At 29.8% G+C, this 19,059-nt stretch overlaps 1 protein-coding gene across 2 annotated transcripts in view; it reads left to right on the forward strand.

The window, feature by feature from the left end:
• The first annotated feature begins 935 nt into the window (after nt 1-935).
• Nucleotides 936-19,059, forward strand: part of LOC106636751 (mitogen-activated protein kinase kinase kinase 7) — a 65,099-nt gene continuing 46,975 nt past the window's right edge. Inside the window, exon 1 of one of the 2 annotated variants that reach the window (XM_089595684.1) lies at nt 936-1,051. Coding sequence is in view for 1 of the 2 variants with exons in the window: in XM_089595685.1 (XP_089451811.1) it covers nt 1,129-1,179 (51 nt within the window). In the remaining variant the exon portion in view is untranslated. The other variant, XM_089595685.1, reaches the window with a different exon arrangement.

A 19,059-nucleotide genomic window follows, 5' to 3' on the forward strand; every position in this document is an offset into this window, starting at 1 on the left:
AACAAATAATTTATACATATCAAAACTATTTAAAAAAACACTTTATTAATGTAAACATAATATTTTAAAGGCAAAAATTATAAATTTTGCTGTGAATAGTCGAAAAACAGCGATTTTGGGCCAAAAATGGGCCCTAGCTTGAAATGGGACCAGAATTGGGCCTGGTACCCTCGAAATTCAGAATCAGCGACCCCGAAAACATATAAATACGTTAGGTACTTGAGGGGACCTAAAATTGCATGCTCAACCCCTCCTAGCGCCAGGACTAAGGAGGCTGGTCTATGCTTTGCCTTACCTCCACCCTTACCGTTGTTCGGATTCTAATAGATGCGTTAACGATACAGTGCGTCGTTCTACGTATAGTACACTGCTTTTACGTGTAATATGTGGCCGTAGGTATACTACATTTTTGATGAGTGTAGTACCATCTCTGCTCGGAACGCCACACCTTGTATTTTTACATCATGTGTGGGACGACCTGTATTCTGTATTCCTGTAAGGCTGTATATCTTTATTTCACACTGTGGATGTCATGGAGATATAAGGATAGAGTGCGCTAATTATACTAATGTACGTAAGGGGGAGCGATACGGTAAAAGAAAGAGATGGTCGTCGAGTGTCCTCTCCATCTCTTTCTAGCTGAGCGCTATGAATGGCTGCTGCTCAAGGGGGTATTCTGGCCGTCAGCTGCAGTTACTGACATAGGTTATTGCCTCTTGAGGATCAGCCAACCACAGCGCTCGGGTAGAAAGAGACAGAGAGGACACTCGGCAACCATCTCTTTCTTTTACCGAATCGCTGTATTCAGCATTCAGCCTCTAGCGCACTCTATCCTTATATCTTATATCTCTATGTGGATGTACCCAAAGGTTCCACACTTTCACTGTGTTTCCCGCGGTCTGCACTTCCCATGTCTATGGTTGTACGATCATTTTTGAATATTAGATTAGTTGGTTCATTATACCTCAAATAAATACAAATCATTTATCAAAACATGTTTGAAGAGTTTTGGACATCGTAAATAAAAGTAGTGTTACGCCTCATAATCTAGGTAAAATTATAATTTGTTGATTCTCTTGTTTTAAACCGGACACGTTCGAATATTTTACGAGAATTAGATAATCATGCATGTACACATACCATATAAAAATATTAATTTCCTGCTCATCCGGTATGCAGGTAAATAATCGTCTCCTAGACTTCTGATATGTTACAATTTAAATCTGTTCAATAAAGCGAAGTTCATGACACGTGCATGGTACATGCGAGTGACTATCCTATAATTTTAATTTTTAAACGGCAGTGACTTGAGGCCTGCCACCGTGTATCGTGTATCGTGCACGAAAGTGCATGGTATACAGCTTATTTGAAATATCATTCGATAAATCATTACCCTCGCCGTGTATGGCATATACCTATGGTATACAAATTCAAGGTTCACAGAGGATGGGCTAAACTAATAGTGTTTTTATATCATTTTAGTTTTAATTAAACTAATTTGGGTTGGCGATTTATTAACAATGCTTAATCCCACGACTATGAAGCTCCAAGTAAAATAATATGTCTGCGTGTATGTATATACACACACACTTTCTTCTGGACAATTGTATATAGAGTTAACCAGCTGTTGATGTACTAAAGAAAGAAAATTAAAATTAAAGAATATTTGAAGCGTGAAGGACATTTAACCACACATTTTAGACAGTTACAATTATCAATTAACCAGACATTTTTGTCATATTCCAGTTACAACTATTTCTCAGTGGTAATAATCACAGGACCTTATGACACGTGCTTCATTCCTTGTCAGCTGTATGTAAATCTGTAGATTGGACTCCAAGGGTTATCTTTTTTCATTGATGTTGTTGAATTTGATTATGGAGCCTTAAGTAGAAGAAAATGAAAATATTCACATTCCATTTAGAGGAAGTCTAGCATTAAAGTAAATTGATCTCAAATTAAAAATACAACTTGTTATTTTTTTTTGACACACTTGTTCAAATATTCCTTAACAGTTTTTAGAACAATGTGAAATATAAAACAATATTTTATCTTTATTAAATTCTCTTACATTTACCTTACTTACACTTGAAAGCTGAGTTTACAAATTTTTTATATAATTTTTTTAATTGATTTGTGTCGTCTTGAGACATTCGAATGGTCTTCCTAATCATACTTGGGCAGTCATATTCATTATTTAAAAAAAAAGATATTTAATTTAAAAAAAAAAATTGTTTTATTAAATAAATAAAAAATTTTTGAAAATAAAATTATAATTTTTTGAAATTTTAATTTCAGTATTTGAAATTAATGTAGAAAACACCGATGGTGTTTTAGTTGAAATATTTCAAATATATTAATTAAAATTTAAAAAATCTAAATAGTTCGTTTTCAATACAACATGTAAAAGAAACTACAAAAAACTTGAAGTACAATTGTATTTGATCAATGTATTTTTAATAATGTATTTGAAATACAAATGTATTTGTTCAAAGTTTTTTAAGTTATTAAATAAAATACAAATGTATTTTAAGTAATTTTCTTCAAATACAATTGTATTTAAAGTTTTTTATTTTAAACACTTGATCAAATACAGTAGTATATCAACTGTTTTATTTCGAATACTTAATCAACATACACTTGTTTTTGATAAAGTAATTGAAATAATTGACTCAAATACAAATATAGTTTTTCAACGTGTTTGAAGTAAAAAACAATGGTCCACGACAAAGTGCGTTTTTATGTAATTCAAAATTTACTCAGTCGATAACAAAGACGAATGTCAGCAAAAGTATTGCAATGCAAACCCTCCGGTGAGCGGCAAACCCTTTGCGGTGAGCGGTAGCATGAGAGGTTATTATTAGTAGGTGCATTTAAAAATTTTAACTCATTTAAGTGGCTCGCCGGTTTATTTTAGGTAATTTTATTATGTAGAAAATGTCAAGTGTAAAAGTTATTGTTGACGTTTTTGAAGAGAATGAGATTCTCGAAGAATTGTTCGAGAATCTGACGAAAGGAAAAGAATTTTTAACGATATTTTCTGAAATCATATTTTAGGATGGAACTTATAAATTGTTAAAGACAAATTTTACAGTAGTATTATTTTTTGTGTAAAAAAGTAACGGAAATAGTGAAGTTGTATCAGTAGGACTTCTCGCAAAATAAGACTTAGATAACTGCGTCATGCTTCTAAGAGGATTCAAAAAACACGTGGTTGCATCATATAATGAAGTTCAAGTTATGATGACTGATAAGGAAAGACAGAAGGAGGAGCATTATTGGAAGTTTTTGCGAGCGTTTTACTACATACATGTCAGTTTCATTCCCTTCAAATTTTTCAGAGAACCATGGCTACAAAATCTGTGTCAAAACTTGAAAAAGAAGAATGTTTGAAATCCGTTTCTGACATGACTTAGGGGTAAGTGTACCTATCTCGGTGGCACGTACTAAAAATTCCAACTTAAATGCACCATAAAAAATGGCATACTAAAATTTTTTGGAATATTTATTTTTTTTTAATCTTACATAATCTCTTACGGAATATTTAAAAAAATTTTATGAAGCTAAAACTGCAGTAGAATATTTTTAAAACGAAAAAAAACGGTATGCTGGTATTACCGTGGTTGTGTACCTATTACCGTGTACGTATTACCGCGGATGTCCCAATCACCGTGTCCGTATTACCGTGGGTGAAGAAAGTTGTATTTGCGGAATATAAAAAAAAATGCAAATTTCACCTACGTTTTCTACATGACTTATTTATTGTTTTAAAAAAATGTTACTTTTTTTTGTACTTGCTTATTCATCTAGTTGGAATCTTATACATTTTTGAGTACTCAGCAATAGATTTTCCAGAATAAATACTTTTCAAAGCTAATTTTAATGTCTCTGGAGAGTAACACTTTTTGTTCTTCTTTATTTCGATCGATTTCTTGCCTTTCTTGCCTTTCTTGCCTTTTTTGCCTTTTTTAGTTTTCTTCATCTTGGTTACGTTACCTACTAATTGTTTACGTGTTAACTGTCGTGCGTTCTGTAAGTATAGGGTTATGTTTACGTACGCTCACCGCGGAAATACGTACACAATCAGTTAATGAGCGCGTAGTACCGAATATCGTGGAAAATAATTATTTACTCAAAATGTACACAAATATTTCTGTTTGAATTGCATCTATATTAACGTCACTTTAGATTATTAAAATTGAAAAATTATTTTATATGAAACATGTCTTATTTTGAGCAAGTAATCATCAGTTTTTCAAAATCCACGGTAATAGGGCAGAGCACGGAGATAGGTACACTTACCCCTATAGTCGTTCAAAAATCCATTACATGAACATTTATGACAAATCCTGTATATTAGCACCTCAATCTACAGTGTCATATTCCTATTGTAAAAGGGAGATAGCGATTAGTATCGAATTAAAAGTTCGATTATATAGAATTAAACCTGAGATTTTATGAAATGTGCTGAAGTAAGTTGTAAGATGAGAGGTCAAACTAACCTTTAGCACGCATCGCGCACCTTTCGAGGCTAGTTTAATAAAAACTGGCATTATATAAGAAATTAGTGGAAAGAATTCGGTATGTGCAACAAATATTTAGAAAACTTAATAAAGAATCGCTTGAAATCAATCAACCAAAAACTAGAAGACGTTAAAAAAAATATAATAGATTGTTACAGTTTAAAAAAAATTTTTTTCAATGGAATTGTTTACAGAATTTTGAAAATGATTTCTAAATGTGAAAATATTTCATTTCAAAACCAATTCATTATAAAAACAAGACGAGTATTCACAATTCTACTGAAAAATTTTACATGGAGCTGTTAGTAGACTTTGTTTTTAAAAAGTAAAAGAAAGTCTCGGAAACTGCCATTCTTTGACATTTGTAACTATAAACAAGGACAGAGAAATGTGCAATGAATTCTTGAATGAATGTTTAAATTCTGTAAGTAAAACTTTACTAAATAACTCAGTTCGTCTCAATGTCCTTTTTATAAAATAAATAATTTACCCTGTCACCATATTCGTGGTGTAAGAAAGTTATTTTATTACTCATACGATGAGAGTTTATGCGACATACAGTGGACCAAATAATATATAACATCCAAGCACTGAATTTTTACTGGATCAAACTAAAATTCAGAAATAACTAACACAAAATCATTAATAAGGGAATTTAAACAACAACTTTCACCAAAAACAGTGACAAACCCATCAATTGTAGTATCAACAAAAAAAAATACAAGACCAAAACACACTGTTACTAAAGAACGCAGGCTTTTTGTACCCATCATAAATGAACTTTCATCAGTTATGAGAACAATTTGCGAAGAAAAATTTAAAAAAAAAAGTAAGAATTAAGAACAAGCTGTGTAACTTCCGGAAAAACAGCACTGAAGTAAACATCATTCTTGTCATCGATGATATTGATGTGATATAACATATGTTCGTATATATGCTGTATATATAACATAAGTTCGTAAAGGAACGCAAGAGATTCGGGGGGGGGGCTGTAATGTTAAGTTTTGGGGGGTTCGTGTAGATTACAAAAAATTGATATTAAAAAATATATATACATGTATCTACCTACGTTATATAATTTTTGTAATCTACACAAACCCCCCAAAACTTAACACTACAGCCCCCCCTGAATCTCTTGCGTTCCTCTACAGACTTATGTTGGCCCCCAACGTTTCCTGCTTTAAGAAAGGTAAAATTATGTTGTATTCTCCCTTGTTTTCACTTAGTTTACTTTTTTTTCAGACCCTATATAATACCACTTCCATAAATTTCGTAGCCCTTTAGTGCCCCCCATATATCCCCTACTACCCCTGCTAAACTTATCTTTGTCCCCTCCCCCATATCCCACCATACCATTTTTGTGGAGTCTTACTGATACTTACGTAATTTTCGCGACCCCCGACACATAATCTTACACGTACATGTATCCATAATGTATTATTAACTAACTACGATGAGACAAAAACTTTAAAAACAAAATAATACGTACATGTATAAGTGTTGGTTGATATAATTTGCTGGTAACACATATTAGTAACATTGTAAGTGTATGCAAAAGTCGTTGTTATTCTGACTTATATTATTTCTACCATGATACCCTTCTGTCCTTACACGCCCTAATGAATTCTTAAATATTTGATTATTCATACATATTTTTATATATTTATCCACATTGCTCCGAACGCACAAAAAAGTACTTTATACATAGAAAAAATTTATTATTTATTTATTTAAATAACTAAAAGAAATATTACAATTTGATTTTAAATAATTTTATTTTAAATGAGATAGAAATGTAAAATTTTTGGTGTGCTAAGCATTTTTTGGTAATATCGGTAATGAACTATTAGTATAAATTACTTAAATCATCAAAAATTTTCAATCTTTGAAAGAACATATCAAAACTTTGACGAAGATTATGAAGAAAAATCTAATAGCTATCAAAATAGAAAACTTATTATCTTTTAATAGTATAGATACAGACTGTCTTACAAATCTATTACGAAAATGTTAGTCAATTATGATATAAGGGAAAATTGACTCAGCAATTTTTTATACATTTTTATATTGTAATTAAATACGTCTGTTTTAATCATTTAAGATGTAATCGGAAAAGTTTTAGATGCAATAACTAATAGAGCATCTCATATTTATAAAAATTTTAAAACAAAGGAAAAAAAAAGTAAAAATCTCTTTATACTACCATCTAAATCTATCGAAAGTCCAAACTATATGCAGAAGCACTATTACAATGCAAGAATGCAATGGTTATTATGAGGAATTGTGGTAGACCAGAGATATTTATAATTGTAACATGCTGTCATAAATTGAAAATAATAAAATAAAGCTTTGTCTAAATTTCCAAAAAAATAAATGATATCCCAAATATTACAGTTAGATTATTTTATTTTAAAATATTATCGATTTTAGATGATATTAAAAATTATATTATAAAAATTATATTTTTGACATACGTTGCAAGAGGGCATTCTTTATTACCTAGAAATTTATAACATACAATTTTTATTCCTATTATTTGTCTTACTTTTTCTAAAAGTTATCAATAAAAATACATTAAATTCGCCAAGTTGAAATTTAAAGAGTCGGCACGAAGTATATAATGTGCGCTGTCAAGTACGCGCAAAATGCTAGATAAGAAATACGCAAGAATTATCGGTAAATATGTATAATCGATAGTGCGCAGGGAGGTAGCGCAGATTACGGCGGTAAATTATCTGCAAGTCGGCTATAAAAGGCGCTGATGCGCGGGGAAACACTTCCCTTCTTCAGCCAACCTGGGACGCGGAGATCCGCTGCCTACCTAGACCTGGAACTCTCCCGTGCACTGGTACTAATCGAGACGAGCACGAGGACGACCTAACCCTTCGTGACTCTTTTAGGATAGGCATAGAGCCTAGAACTAACACTCCGAGGCTGTAATATTCTCAGTGGACCCTCCAACGCGAAAGACAATTTGTGCGGGAATATCTAAAAATTTTCAAAATATATTTTGCAAAATTTAAAGTTAAAAATATAGTCCATTTTGTATTCAAGCGCGAAATTCAATTCATCTCAAAGTGATTCGCAGCCTCTGGAATAAAGTAGAAACTTATTTAGTGTTTACTTAAAAATTACGATTGTTATTAAAATAAATGTAAGTAAAAAACCTAGCGATTAAAAACATAATTTCCTGATTAAAATAACAGTGAATAAATTCAAGAAAGAGAATAATTAATTGTACTTATTTATTTAAACCTACCCCTCCATAGGTGATTAACAGTACTAATATTACTTGAAGTTTATTTAAGAATTTAATCATAAGTGATTTTGTTATTTAGTTTACAATTTAATTAATTGGAAATTTTCATTGTTTCATCTATTGTCGAGTTCACGAGTAGATAAAAATTTGAGTTATATAAAATAAAAGTAAGTTTTAACGTATAAGAATTTTATATGTGCCCATAGAGGTATAAATAAATTTACTTATCACAAAAAATAATTACCAAAGGAAAAATCAATATAGTAATAATCAAAAATAATCACTGTATATATTGCAGAGATTTATAGATTATTTAACTTTTAATTTAAACTTCGATAAAAGCTATTTTAAGATGTTTTTTTTTATGGAATTGGAAATCCGAGCGAGTTCGCTCTTTTACACTGGGTAACGAACCCACTCTATAACAAATAATTACTGATATTGTTTGTGTATTGGTTCCTAATCTTAGAGTTTTTCCGGTCCAGATGCAATTCTTAGCCATTTCTTAACTACCATGAACTAGTCGGGGTTAGACTCAAGAAAAGGGAGGTCGTAACGTCTATACAATTGAATTTTAAGAACGTGGTCTACCTAATGCAAACGTTTAATTAGCTGTACATCCTATTAGGAAAATATTGCAGTGAATTAAAATAATACACTTATTTCTGCTAAAATTTCTTGGGCTAATGCGGAACATACAAAATTAATCATTAAACACATGCTTTACGGTCCTTATACAAAAACCATATTTGATATACATATTTGCAAAACTTAGACAAAATATAAGATTTGAGTAAATAATTGAAATGTACCTTATAAAATTTTTTTATTGATTTAATATAAATGTTTTGTTGGTAAATAATACGCATCGGTCCAAAGCATGAAATATTTTTATGACTACATTCGTAGATATAGTGACAAAGCATACATGAAAATTTAAAAATTAAAAAACGAAGAAACAGAAATATCTAATCAAATGAGTAGTAATATTGATGCTTGATGCTTAAGTCCAATGAGAGCAGCTTGGGGACTACAAGAATTTTCAGTTTGTATTAAAAGCCATTAAGTTGTGAATTCAGCTGTTAACAAACAATTGGTTAACAACACCTTGGAAACAAACAAAAGCTTACATTCAATAAAAATAATTTGCAAAATAGTATAGAACTATCAACATTAACTAATAGCTTTCTTGTAATTCAACAAACATGATTATTTTGCAAAATCAAAAAAATATGTAAATATTTCAGAATATTATATTTTTAATATTAAACTAAATATTCTTGGAAGAATAGAAAATGTAACGATGGATATTACAATTGGTACATTCAACAAAATATCTAGAAAAAGAACGGTTTTTATTTAACTTATTTTAAATAGAATAAATGGTGCAACATCTTTCGAAGACATGAATACATATAAAGGTATTGAATACCAGACGTTTCAAGATACTGCAGCCGCAACGGGTTCAATCGATGATTCCTCAATCGATAATACTTTTGAAGAAGCCATTTCTTAGAGGTTTCCTAATCGAGACAATGTTTTGCGTGGTTTTCAGTTCTGAAAAATATTTAAGGTAACAAAATACAAAATAAACATAAAAAATACTACAAAAGGTTGTGTTGGTCACAGAGATAATCGCGCTCTTTTAAAGATTAACTAAATTTTAGAACTAAAGATACATCACGTCAATGTTTTGATACACCTGAACCAAAACGAATGAAGGATACTCAAAATTTTATGGATGGAGAAGAGTTTTTTAGTAAAGAAGTGTTTGACTCCTTAAATATAAATTTGAATGACGATAAAAGAAAAATATTCCCTATAATTTGCAAAAAAAAAATAATAAATTTTTATTATTGATGGTTCTGGAGCTTGAAAAAACTTATTTACATAAAACATTAAGTTATTATTCTACCTTCGAAGGTAAAAAAAAAAATTGTCAATGGCTTGAACTGGCATAGCATCAATATTGCTTCCAAAAGGTATGACAAGTCATATCATTTTTAGACTTCTGATAAGCTGGAACAATGCAGAAAGGGTGTTTTTAGAATTCTAAAACAATAACGAAGTATTACGAGAAGATCATTTAATTTTTTATGATAGAGCTCTTATGATCCAAAAAGAAGCCTTAGAAATAGTTGACAGAAATTCAACAAATTTGTAATACGGAAAGATATTTCGGAAATAAATTCATTAATTTAGGACAAAATTATTATGAAATTCTTCCATTTGTAAAAAATATTAATAAAAATATTATTTACGAAACTGTTAAATTATTTTTTTTATGAATATTTGAAATTTGATAATCACAAAGTAGTATGCATTTTTATAACAAAGAATGAATATCACATAATGTATGCTCTAAAATATTTGAAGATTATAATAGTTGTTCAATTAACAGTGTTATATTTATATTACACAATAAGTGTACTAATGTTTGCAAAAAAATTTTTTTTTTTTAAATTAACTGAAAAGACTGAAACCTGTTACAGCAAAGATAACGCAACGTATATAGTAGTTAATAAGTGAGACAATAAAATGTATATTAATTTTTCAGTAGATATAATAAATAGCATCCGTGGAGGTTTACCACTTTCTGAACTTAGTTTATAGCAAAAATAACGCAACGTATAAGTGGTTGATAAATCAGACAATAATATTTATATTCATTTTCCTGTAGATTTGTTGAACGGTATCCGTGAAGGTGTACCTTTTTAAGAACTCAGTTTAAAAGTAAGTACAATAGTAATGCTAATTAGACATTTAAGTATATCAGACGGTTTGTGTAATGGTGCTTAATTAGAAATTACTTAATTATTGAAATAGAACGTAAAAGATGGAATAATAACTAGAATAAAATTGAACGTACAGTTTTTATCTCAAAAATAACTTAAAACACTGGAAGCACGTCTCCACTACCTTTTATTTTATATTGTTAGCAATTATAAGTAGTTTTGGCATTTGCTATAACTATCAATAAATCTCAAGGTCAAAGTTGATAAGGATGGTTTATACTTAAGAATACCAGTATTTTCTTACGGCCAATTGTACGTAACTTTATTGAGTTGCAAAAATTAAAATAATGTATTAATTTAAGTTGAAAGAGACGATTCGTGAATCAAAAATATTGTTTAAAAAAATTTTAAAAAAAGAAGTTTTTATGGACTTAAAGTTCTAATATAAACATGTAGACATGACTTTTACATTTACTTGAAAGTTATTCTATTAATCATTATTCCATTATTTATTAATAATATATGACGTGGTGTATTTCTATTCTATAATACATTTTGTTTGTCAAAAAAAATTTTTTACAAACCATTTTGGAACATCTATGATCATTTACATTTTTTAAACAAAATGAAGTGTTAATGTAATATATTTGTACACATGTTATATATAAATTATTTAGAAGAAATTTTAGTATACCAATCTCACTATGGTATCTTATTGTTTCATGATTTATAGTATCAAAATAAAAATATTAAGATACTGAATCTGGTTTTACCATAAATTGTTCATTACATAATTGATTTACAAGACTTATACGTCAAAAGATCAAGTAGCATTAAAAATATTTTTTCCTGAGTTTTGGGAAGAACTATTTAATTCTACAAAAAAAAGTTAATTAAACGAATAATTTATCAATTGATATAATGTATAATCGAACCTAAGTAATTAATGAACAGTAAATGAAGATTAAAGTATGAGATAAGTTACAAGCCACACTTACTAAGAGAAAGTAATAAATGCCAATAGTTGGTCGGTTTCTAAAAAATTCTACTAAATTATAAATTACAATAAAAAAAATGAAAAATTAAACAACCATGGCTAAGTGTAATATATAAAAAACGAAGAATTATCTTAGATATTGGTGCTAGCGAAGTAATTACTTAACTTGAGTAGTCCTACACATTAGCGATAGTTTATTATAAAAGTTGTAAAACAAGCAGCACAAATGTTATTGTATTTTCATTAAATATTAAGCAGGCACTCAAAACTGAAAACATTTGTTTTAAACTCAAAAGTAAGCTTAGACCTGCATTTAAGTCACTAAAATACAAATTTTTAAATATTAAATATAACACGTAAGAAATAAAGAAATGACTCCTAAAAATAGGCGGAAGAGGATCGTCAGGCTAGAGATCAAATGAAGTCCATACAAATAAGAAAAAAAAACAAAAGAATTTCCCCTTGTTCTGTGGGGCGGGGGGGGGGGCGAAAATTTGGTGAGAACATATGGTGATTGATAGTGCTTGTCAAGAAAGTTTTACTAAAGTTTTTTCAAATTTTTTGACTTACACCGTTACCGTTTGTGATAGTTACAAATTTTGGATTTTCATTTAAGCTCTAAAATAGCGATGTTTTTGAGTAAATTGGTGCAATTTAAAAAAAAATTGCTTTTACTAGGATTTTGTTGGCATTTTTTCCGTAGAATACGATAAAAACATTGATAATATTGCAAAGGGTAGTTTTTACCCTTTTGTCGGGACTAAAAGTTTAAATCTTAATTTATGTAAAGCCCGCCAAGATAGATTTTTTTTCTTAGTATTCCTTTTTTTATATATATTTATTTTATATTCGGATCATGATCAGGCCTAACTTGGAACAGGCCCAAAATAGGACCTACACGTAAAAATCCACTCTTTTACCGTTATATCTCGGTATAAAAAATTGTTTCATAGGAAAATATGGTACACTCTAAAGTTTTTTGGGTCAGTAATTAATAATCTGAAATCAGACTTTGGAAATTCAAAATGGTAAATTCAATATAGTCACTAACATTTTTGAAATTACAGAATTTCCAAGTTAAAAAAAATACCATTGAATTGTACGCTAAATTTTAGGTTGAAAATGTACATTTCAAAATTTTCTTAATAATCCCACCTAGTGCAATAAAAAATTACAAGAAAAATTTTTTAATAATTGTATCCTCACTGTGTGAACATCCAAATTTTTTTTCAACACTTACATTATGATTGCTTTGGAATTTCCTGGATCGCTGATTACGAATCCGAGATAAGACTTACAAACTTACAAATGGTGAATGTTATATGGCAACCAAAATTTTTAAGTTTTTGAATTTCTAGGGTTAAGTAATGCCATTTCATTCTATGCAAAGTTTTATGTTAATGATTTTCTAAAATAATTAAAGATAACGTTGTCGAAAAAAGTGTTTGTCAATTTTCTTTTACGTTAGTACGCGTATTTATTGCAGATAATTCGGATTATTCGTCTTTAGGCATGCTAGACACATAAATCTGTAATAATTATTGTTACAAATATGATAATAGTTCAACAAAGTCCAGAAAATAAAGTACGTTGTCATTCAATTAGTAACCCGTTGAATTAAAACATGATTTATTCATTTATTGAGTAATCAACGCACTGCTTACTGTGTTAAAAAGCTTGGGGTATTGGTTATTGCATTATTAAATCAATGATTTTTTGAAGTAATACATGATCAAGTGTTCATTGTACGTGTTGCGTAGTATACTTACCATACGTTGTACTACACTTCAATGGAGTGTCGTACCATATTGTATTTAGCAGGATTCTGAAAAAGTGTCACTGATGCTTGAGTGCTCCTGGTATTTTGGCATGCATCTTATATCTATAAATTGGTTTTCCTATTTTTCTTTCGTGTTATTGCCGAAGTATTATTTTCTTTCCTTGTGCGTAGGATCAATTTTGTTAAACCCCTTCTACGACGTATACGCAAGTGTAATTTTATAAATTTCTTGAATTTCATCTATAAGTTTGTGCTTCTGATAGTAATATATGATAATTTTGAGCTAAACAGCAAAAGTATATTACGATAGATGCTGTAATCCATTTCAACTGGATTCTCATGTGAAAGAAAAGAGCTTACCCAAGTCACACTTACTTGTTACTAAACAAATGTTCATACTTTTTTTATTCATGATTTAAATATTGTTCACTAAAGTTAAATACTTTATTGTTTAGTACTTTTTTCAAATTATCTATTGTATAAACCGTAAAATTTGTTATCAATTTGATGTTATTATGAATTGAGCTATACCAACACTGTAACATTATTTAAACAATAATATTGTGTAACATCTGAATTCATATTAATTTAATGCTGTAATTATTAGTCATTTAATTATTAAACTTCAAAATTTAAATTATTATGTCTCATTAAATGGTTACAGAATATATATTTAAGTTGTTTGGAAATATTTGTCCATATTACTGATACCTGAATTAAATTGATAATTGTTTTTGTAATGCTGAATGTACATTTACTGGATTTTTTGCAAAACAACTTTTTTTAGAAAATCTGAAGTAAGATTTTAGGTGAGATTTTTAGAAGAGTTAAAGTTTATTAATAATTATAAAGAAATTTATTTATCGTATTTCAATATTACAGATTTTGTTATTGCATCTACAGTAACTTCGCAAACTACTACTGGGGATTAGGTATTGGCAAATATTATTAATAATTTTATGAAAGAAAGTATGGAGGGTATTGAATTATCAGTACCCTTACAATTTATGAATTATATTAAATTTATTAAACTGATGTAAAATGATAAATCATGCTGTAACAAACGAAAATACAAAATACTCAGTCTTTGGCCAAGAAACTGGACACATTCAGTGATTAAATATCATTTTGATGTTTCTCATATAATGAAAAATCAATACAGACAAGTAGTGTCCGTCTTTATCATCAAAATCTGTAGCTCACGATAACTAGTGAGTTATAAAGGACATTCTAAATCATATTAAGCGCTCAGTGCGACAAATGTGAAGAAATACACGCCATTAAACAAAATGTTGAAAAAAATTTAGAAATGTTATTACATTGTAACCTTTTTTATTTTATTAAAGTTATCCAGACAAATTTAAGATCTTTAACTTGAGTGAAAAAATAAATTTGTAACTAAAGAAGGACAATTATCTTCGTAGCCACTGTACTTAATAATTTTTTTATAGATTCTAAATTGCCACAACTCACTGAAAAAGAGGAACATCATTTGTGCACGTACAAAGATAGTATGAAAGTTAACATTTGTGACAACCCAATTATGCTATTTAATGAATATCCAGGATTAGACAGGATAAAGAATTTTGTAGAAAGAGTTTTTGAAGGGAGAATCAATGAAACTATTTACAAGCAGTGGGTACTGCAGCCAAGAGCTACCCTGGAAACATTTTTAAAAAATTTGGATAAATTCATACACTGCTTTTATAAAAAAATTCAAGAGGTACTTTCATACGCTTTCATCGCTGCGAAGCAATCAAAATTTAATCGTTAGTTGAAAGAAAATTTACAACTTAGGGAATATATGATTTCATAAGAACAACGACCAAGCTACTGTATATAATGTAGTCATATATTTCAAATGTAAAATATCGACAGATCAAAATAGTTTGGTCGTAGTATCTTACTGGTCGCATCATAGTGCTATCTTACTGTAGACTTATCACAAAATCCTAATAAAATACATGAAAAGTTAATTCGAAAGAGTAACTAAGATTTATTATTTTACTAATGAAGCCCCTCAACTGTCCAAAAATTATAAAAATGTTATAAACTTGGTATACCTCTATGAAGATCACGGTATCGATGCAGAATGGCATTTCTTCCAACAGAACATGGCAAAGGTCTATGTGATGGCTTGGAAGCAACAGTAAAACGCAGTGCAGTGTGTGCTAGCCTTCAGGTGACAAGAACGATTTTGTCAGCTTAAGGTAGCTCTATCGGTAAACGAATTAACAATGAAAATTGGATGGAAATTTGTTTACAAAGTCATAACAATGACACTATCAAAGTGTAAAGTCACGTGGGTTCCTAGGAGCCGAGTAATTAATATTCATATTCTTCTAATTTTAACATGAAGGCTTACGGGCTGTCGTATCTTTAAACGCTTCTATAGCATTTACCTCAATTATTAACAATGAACTTTAGACAAAGATTTTGTCACTGATAGAAAAATATCAATGATCGTATTTAACTTCATTGAACATCTCAAAGGTACCAGTGAGAGAAGAAATTAATTAATAACCAAGGTAAAAACTACAAAAGGTTATGTTGTCATATAGAGTTATGATGTCATCATAGGAGAGCGAGAAAGACAGACGACATATTAAACTATAGAGAGCGTTGCATGGACTATAGCGAGAGATTGAACCTCCTTAAGAACTTTTTGACTGGATTTAAGATAGAGCCAGGTTACCAAATATTAACAGAAAGTATTTTGACTCATTAAATTACAATCCGTAAAAAAAATTAAGTGAAAGATTTTTTAATGATTATCGTGCCAAAGCTCAGCAGCCTAAACATCGCCTTATAATAATGCCGGTAATTTTGCAAAAATGTTCTCAGAATCATCTATTTCTGAAAATTACATTAAATTTAAAAAAATGAGTAATTAACCACAAAAATTATTCTTTATTATTTCCAAACGTTTATTTTCATACTCCTCTTTTAATTCCTTTATTTGTTTACTTTTCTAGAATCCCTTAAACTGTTATTATAAATGTGATAATAATTATTACAGATTTATATGTCTAGCAAGCCTTAAGACAAATAATCCAAATCATCTGTTAAAAATACAAGTATTAAAGTAAAAAAAATGACAAACGATTGTTTCGAAAACGTCAGCTTTAATCATTTTAAAAAACCATTAACGTAAAACTTTGCGTAGAATGAAGTGGTATAACTTAACCTTGAAAATTCAAAAAATTTCAAATTTTGGTTGCCATACTACATCCTCCATTTGTAAGTTTGCAAGTCTTATCACGGGTTCGTAACCAGCGATCCAAAAAACTACAAATAAAAGTTCCAGAGCATATATGGTGTGGAAAGAAAACCTTGAATCTGACTCATATACATATAAAGCAAAAAGTCGCTACAACCGTTGTTATCGCTAACCGTGAAAACTACTTAACGGATCTGGCTAAAATTTTGCATACCGTTTCTTGACACTTCCTAGATGGTTTGAGCATAGTTTTGATCTTGAAAAAATTTATGACTAAAGTAACAAATAAACTCAAATTTTTGCAAAATTAACCTATCTGCAATAGAAGCAAAAGATTACGTGAGAGATCAACTTTTCATTATAACCCTGATGACAGTAATCACTTACATTTTTCAGATTTTTAAATAAGTAGGATAATATGTATTCTTATTCTGTGGCGATAAAAAATGAAGAGGTTACAGCAAATAAAGTGCATGGATTCCGAACGTAAACATTTTTAATAAGATGTTTTTCGTTCTGAAAAGTGTCAAAAATATGTGTAACATTTTTAACTTGAAACGTTTTACATTACATATCAACACACTACGGTGTTCCATTCAGTGATTCTCGGACGAGACGGGGGGCCTGCTAGTATTTATGTATTTATATACACACAAGTGGAGATATTCGCCTTCCTACGCTTCGTGCTACCCCCCCCCCCCAAATACTGTGTCTTAAAATAAGACTTGCGTAAATTAACATAACTAATTTTTTTTAAGTGAGTCACGAAATTTTATACTTTAAAAAGTATCATAAATGTCGTACACCTGTACTACGATATGCTGAAAGTTTTTAAACAGGATTTTTTGGTATGGGTACTAGTGTAAAGTTCCCATGCATAATCAATTCTTACATTGTTTATTATAACTCAAAATAAATAATGCAATATGTATGATAAAATATATTTTAAAATTTAATTTCACTGATTTCATCATCAAAGTACTATTTATTAATTCGATGAGTAGAACTACTTTTTACTCTCTAGATTCTAAAATATTCTCGTAATATATAGTTTGTGGGTAAGTATTACTTTATCTTTTATTAAAAAACAGTTGGACTTAATTAAAGAATTTTTTGATATAAAATAGTACTAATTTGAGCTTTATTATATAGTATGGATTATGACAAAAATGTTCTTAAAGTTCCAACTGTATACCGGAACTGACACCACGATACTAAATGAAAAAATTTCACTTTGACTCTTTTCTAGTAAATTATCAGAAATGCTGCTTCGTCACATTTGTTGTATATTTGACGGAAAACAAATACTTAAACACCGATGTTCTTATAGTTATAGTTACTTACCAAGAGATAATTAATATATACCAAGGTAGGTCGAGTGTTTTCTCAGTTATCTTACGTCAATTATCTATGATTAATATACATTCTGATTGAACTTCTATAGATACTGTAACTCGTGGCATAAATTGTCAATATGTCTACTAAAATATCCATCCGTATAGATTGATGTTACAACCCCTGCGATAACGAAGGCCACGTAGGAAAAGATTTAAGAAATATCTGAAACAATTTAAAACGAAAACTTCCTTTTTAGCCTTTCAAGGAAAAAGTGCGCAGGGTGTATATAAATACAAAAGAAATAACAATATTGATAAATCGCAGACCTGTGAGAGCCTTGTAGGTAATGAGCAATATGAAACTGAAGTTCTACGTACAGTAGAAATTCATTAGAATAATCCTGAGCTCATTAATGAGAATAATACTGAGCATCAATCGAGGGTAGTTAAAGTACGGTCTCAGAGAGAAATTGATTTGTAAAAAATGGATAGATGGAAATAAAAATTTTTAAGCCTTTCGTTGAAAGATCCACAAAAATTGAGTATTTTAACTGTAGTTTCCAAGTTTTACTGTAGAAAAAAAATGCTAGTAAATTTAGTTGTGGTTAGACTCTTGCCCATAGGGCCAAGGGCCTTAGGAACTCAGAAGGTATATTAGATATAACAGCGATTTCGTCAGGTACAAAATTGTCCCAGGACGCTATTGAATCTATGAATAAATTTTATTCCAGCGATGCAAATAGCAGGATTATATCTGAGAAAAAAGATATGATATCTGTTTACACATCTAGAACTCGTTGTGTTCTTCATAAAGGACTACTCTTAATGGATTTAAAAGGACTGTTTTAACCTATTGAAAAACCTGTCCAGAGTTTTCCATCAGTTTCAGTACTTTTGCTCCATTGTGTCCAAAACATTGCGTTCTTGCAGGCTTCAGTGGTACGCATTCTATGTGTGTACGTACGATACATTAAAATGTAAGGGGTTGTCGGATAGTATAAACACTAAAAAATTAACATATTATTCTAAAACAGTGATTTCTAGTTATAAGGATTGTTGAAAAATAATAACTTGCCACCATCCTACTGAAGCTTGTAGAATTAATGAGGGTGAGAAGTGTCCCTCCATATATGTATATTGACTAGCGGACCCCCGTCTCGGCTTCGCCCGAGACTTACTAAATGAAATACCGTAGTGTGTTGACATGT

Source organism: Copidosoma floridanum, unplaced genomic scaffold (assembly GCF_036245765.1).
Source record: "Copidosoma floridanum isolate Cflo_tuat_1 unplaced genomic scaffold, Cflo_Japanese_pri ptg000027l, whole genome shotgun sequence".
Classification (NCBI taxonomy): Eukaryota; Metazoa; Arthropoda; class Insecta; order Hymenoptera; family Encyrtidae; genus Copidosoma; species Copidosoma floridanum.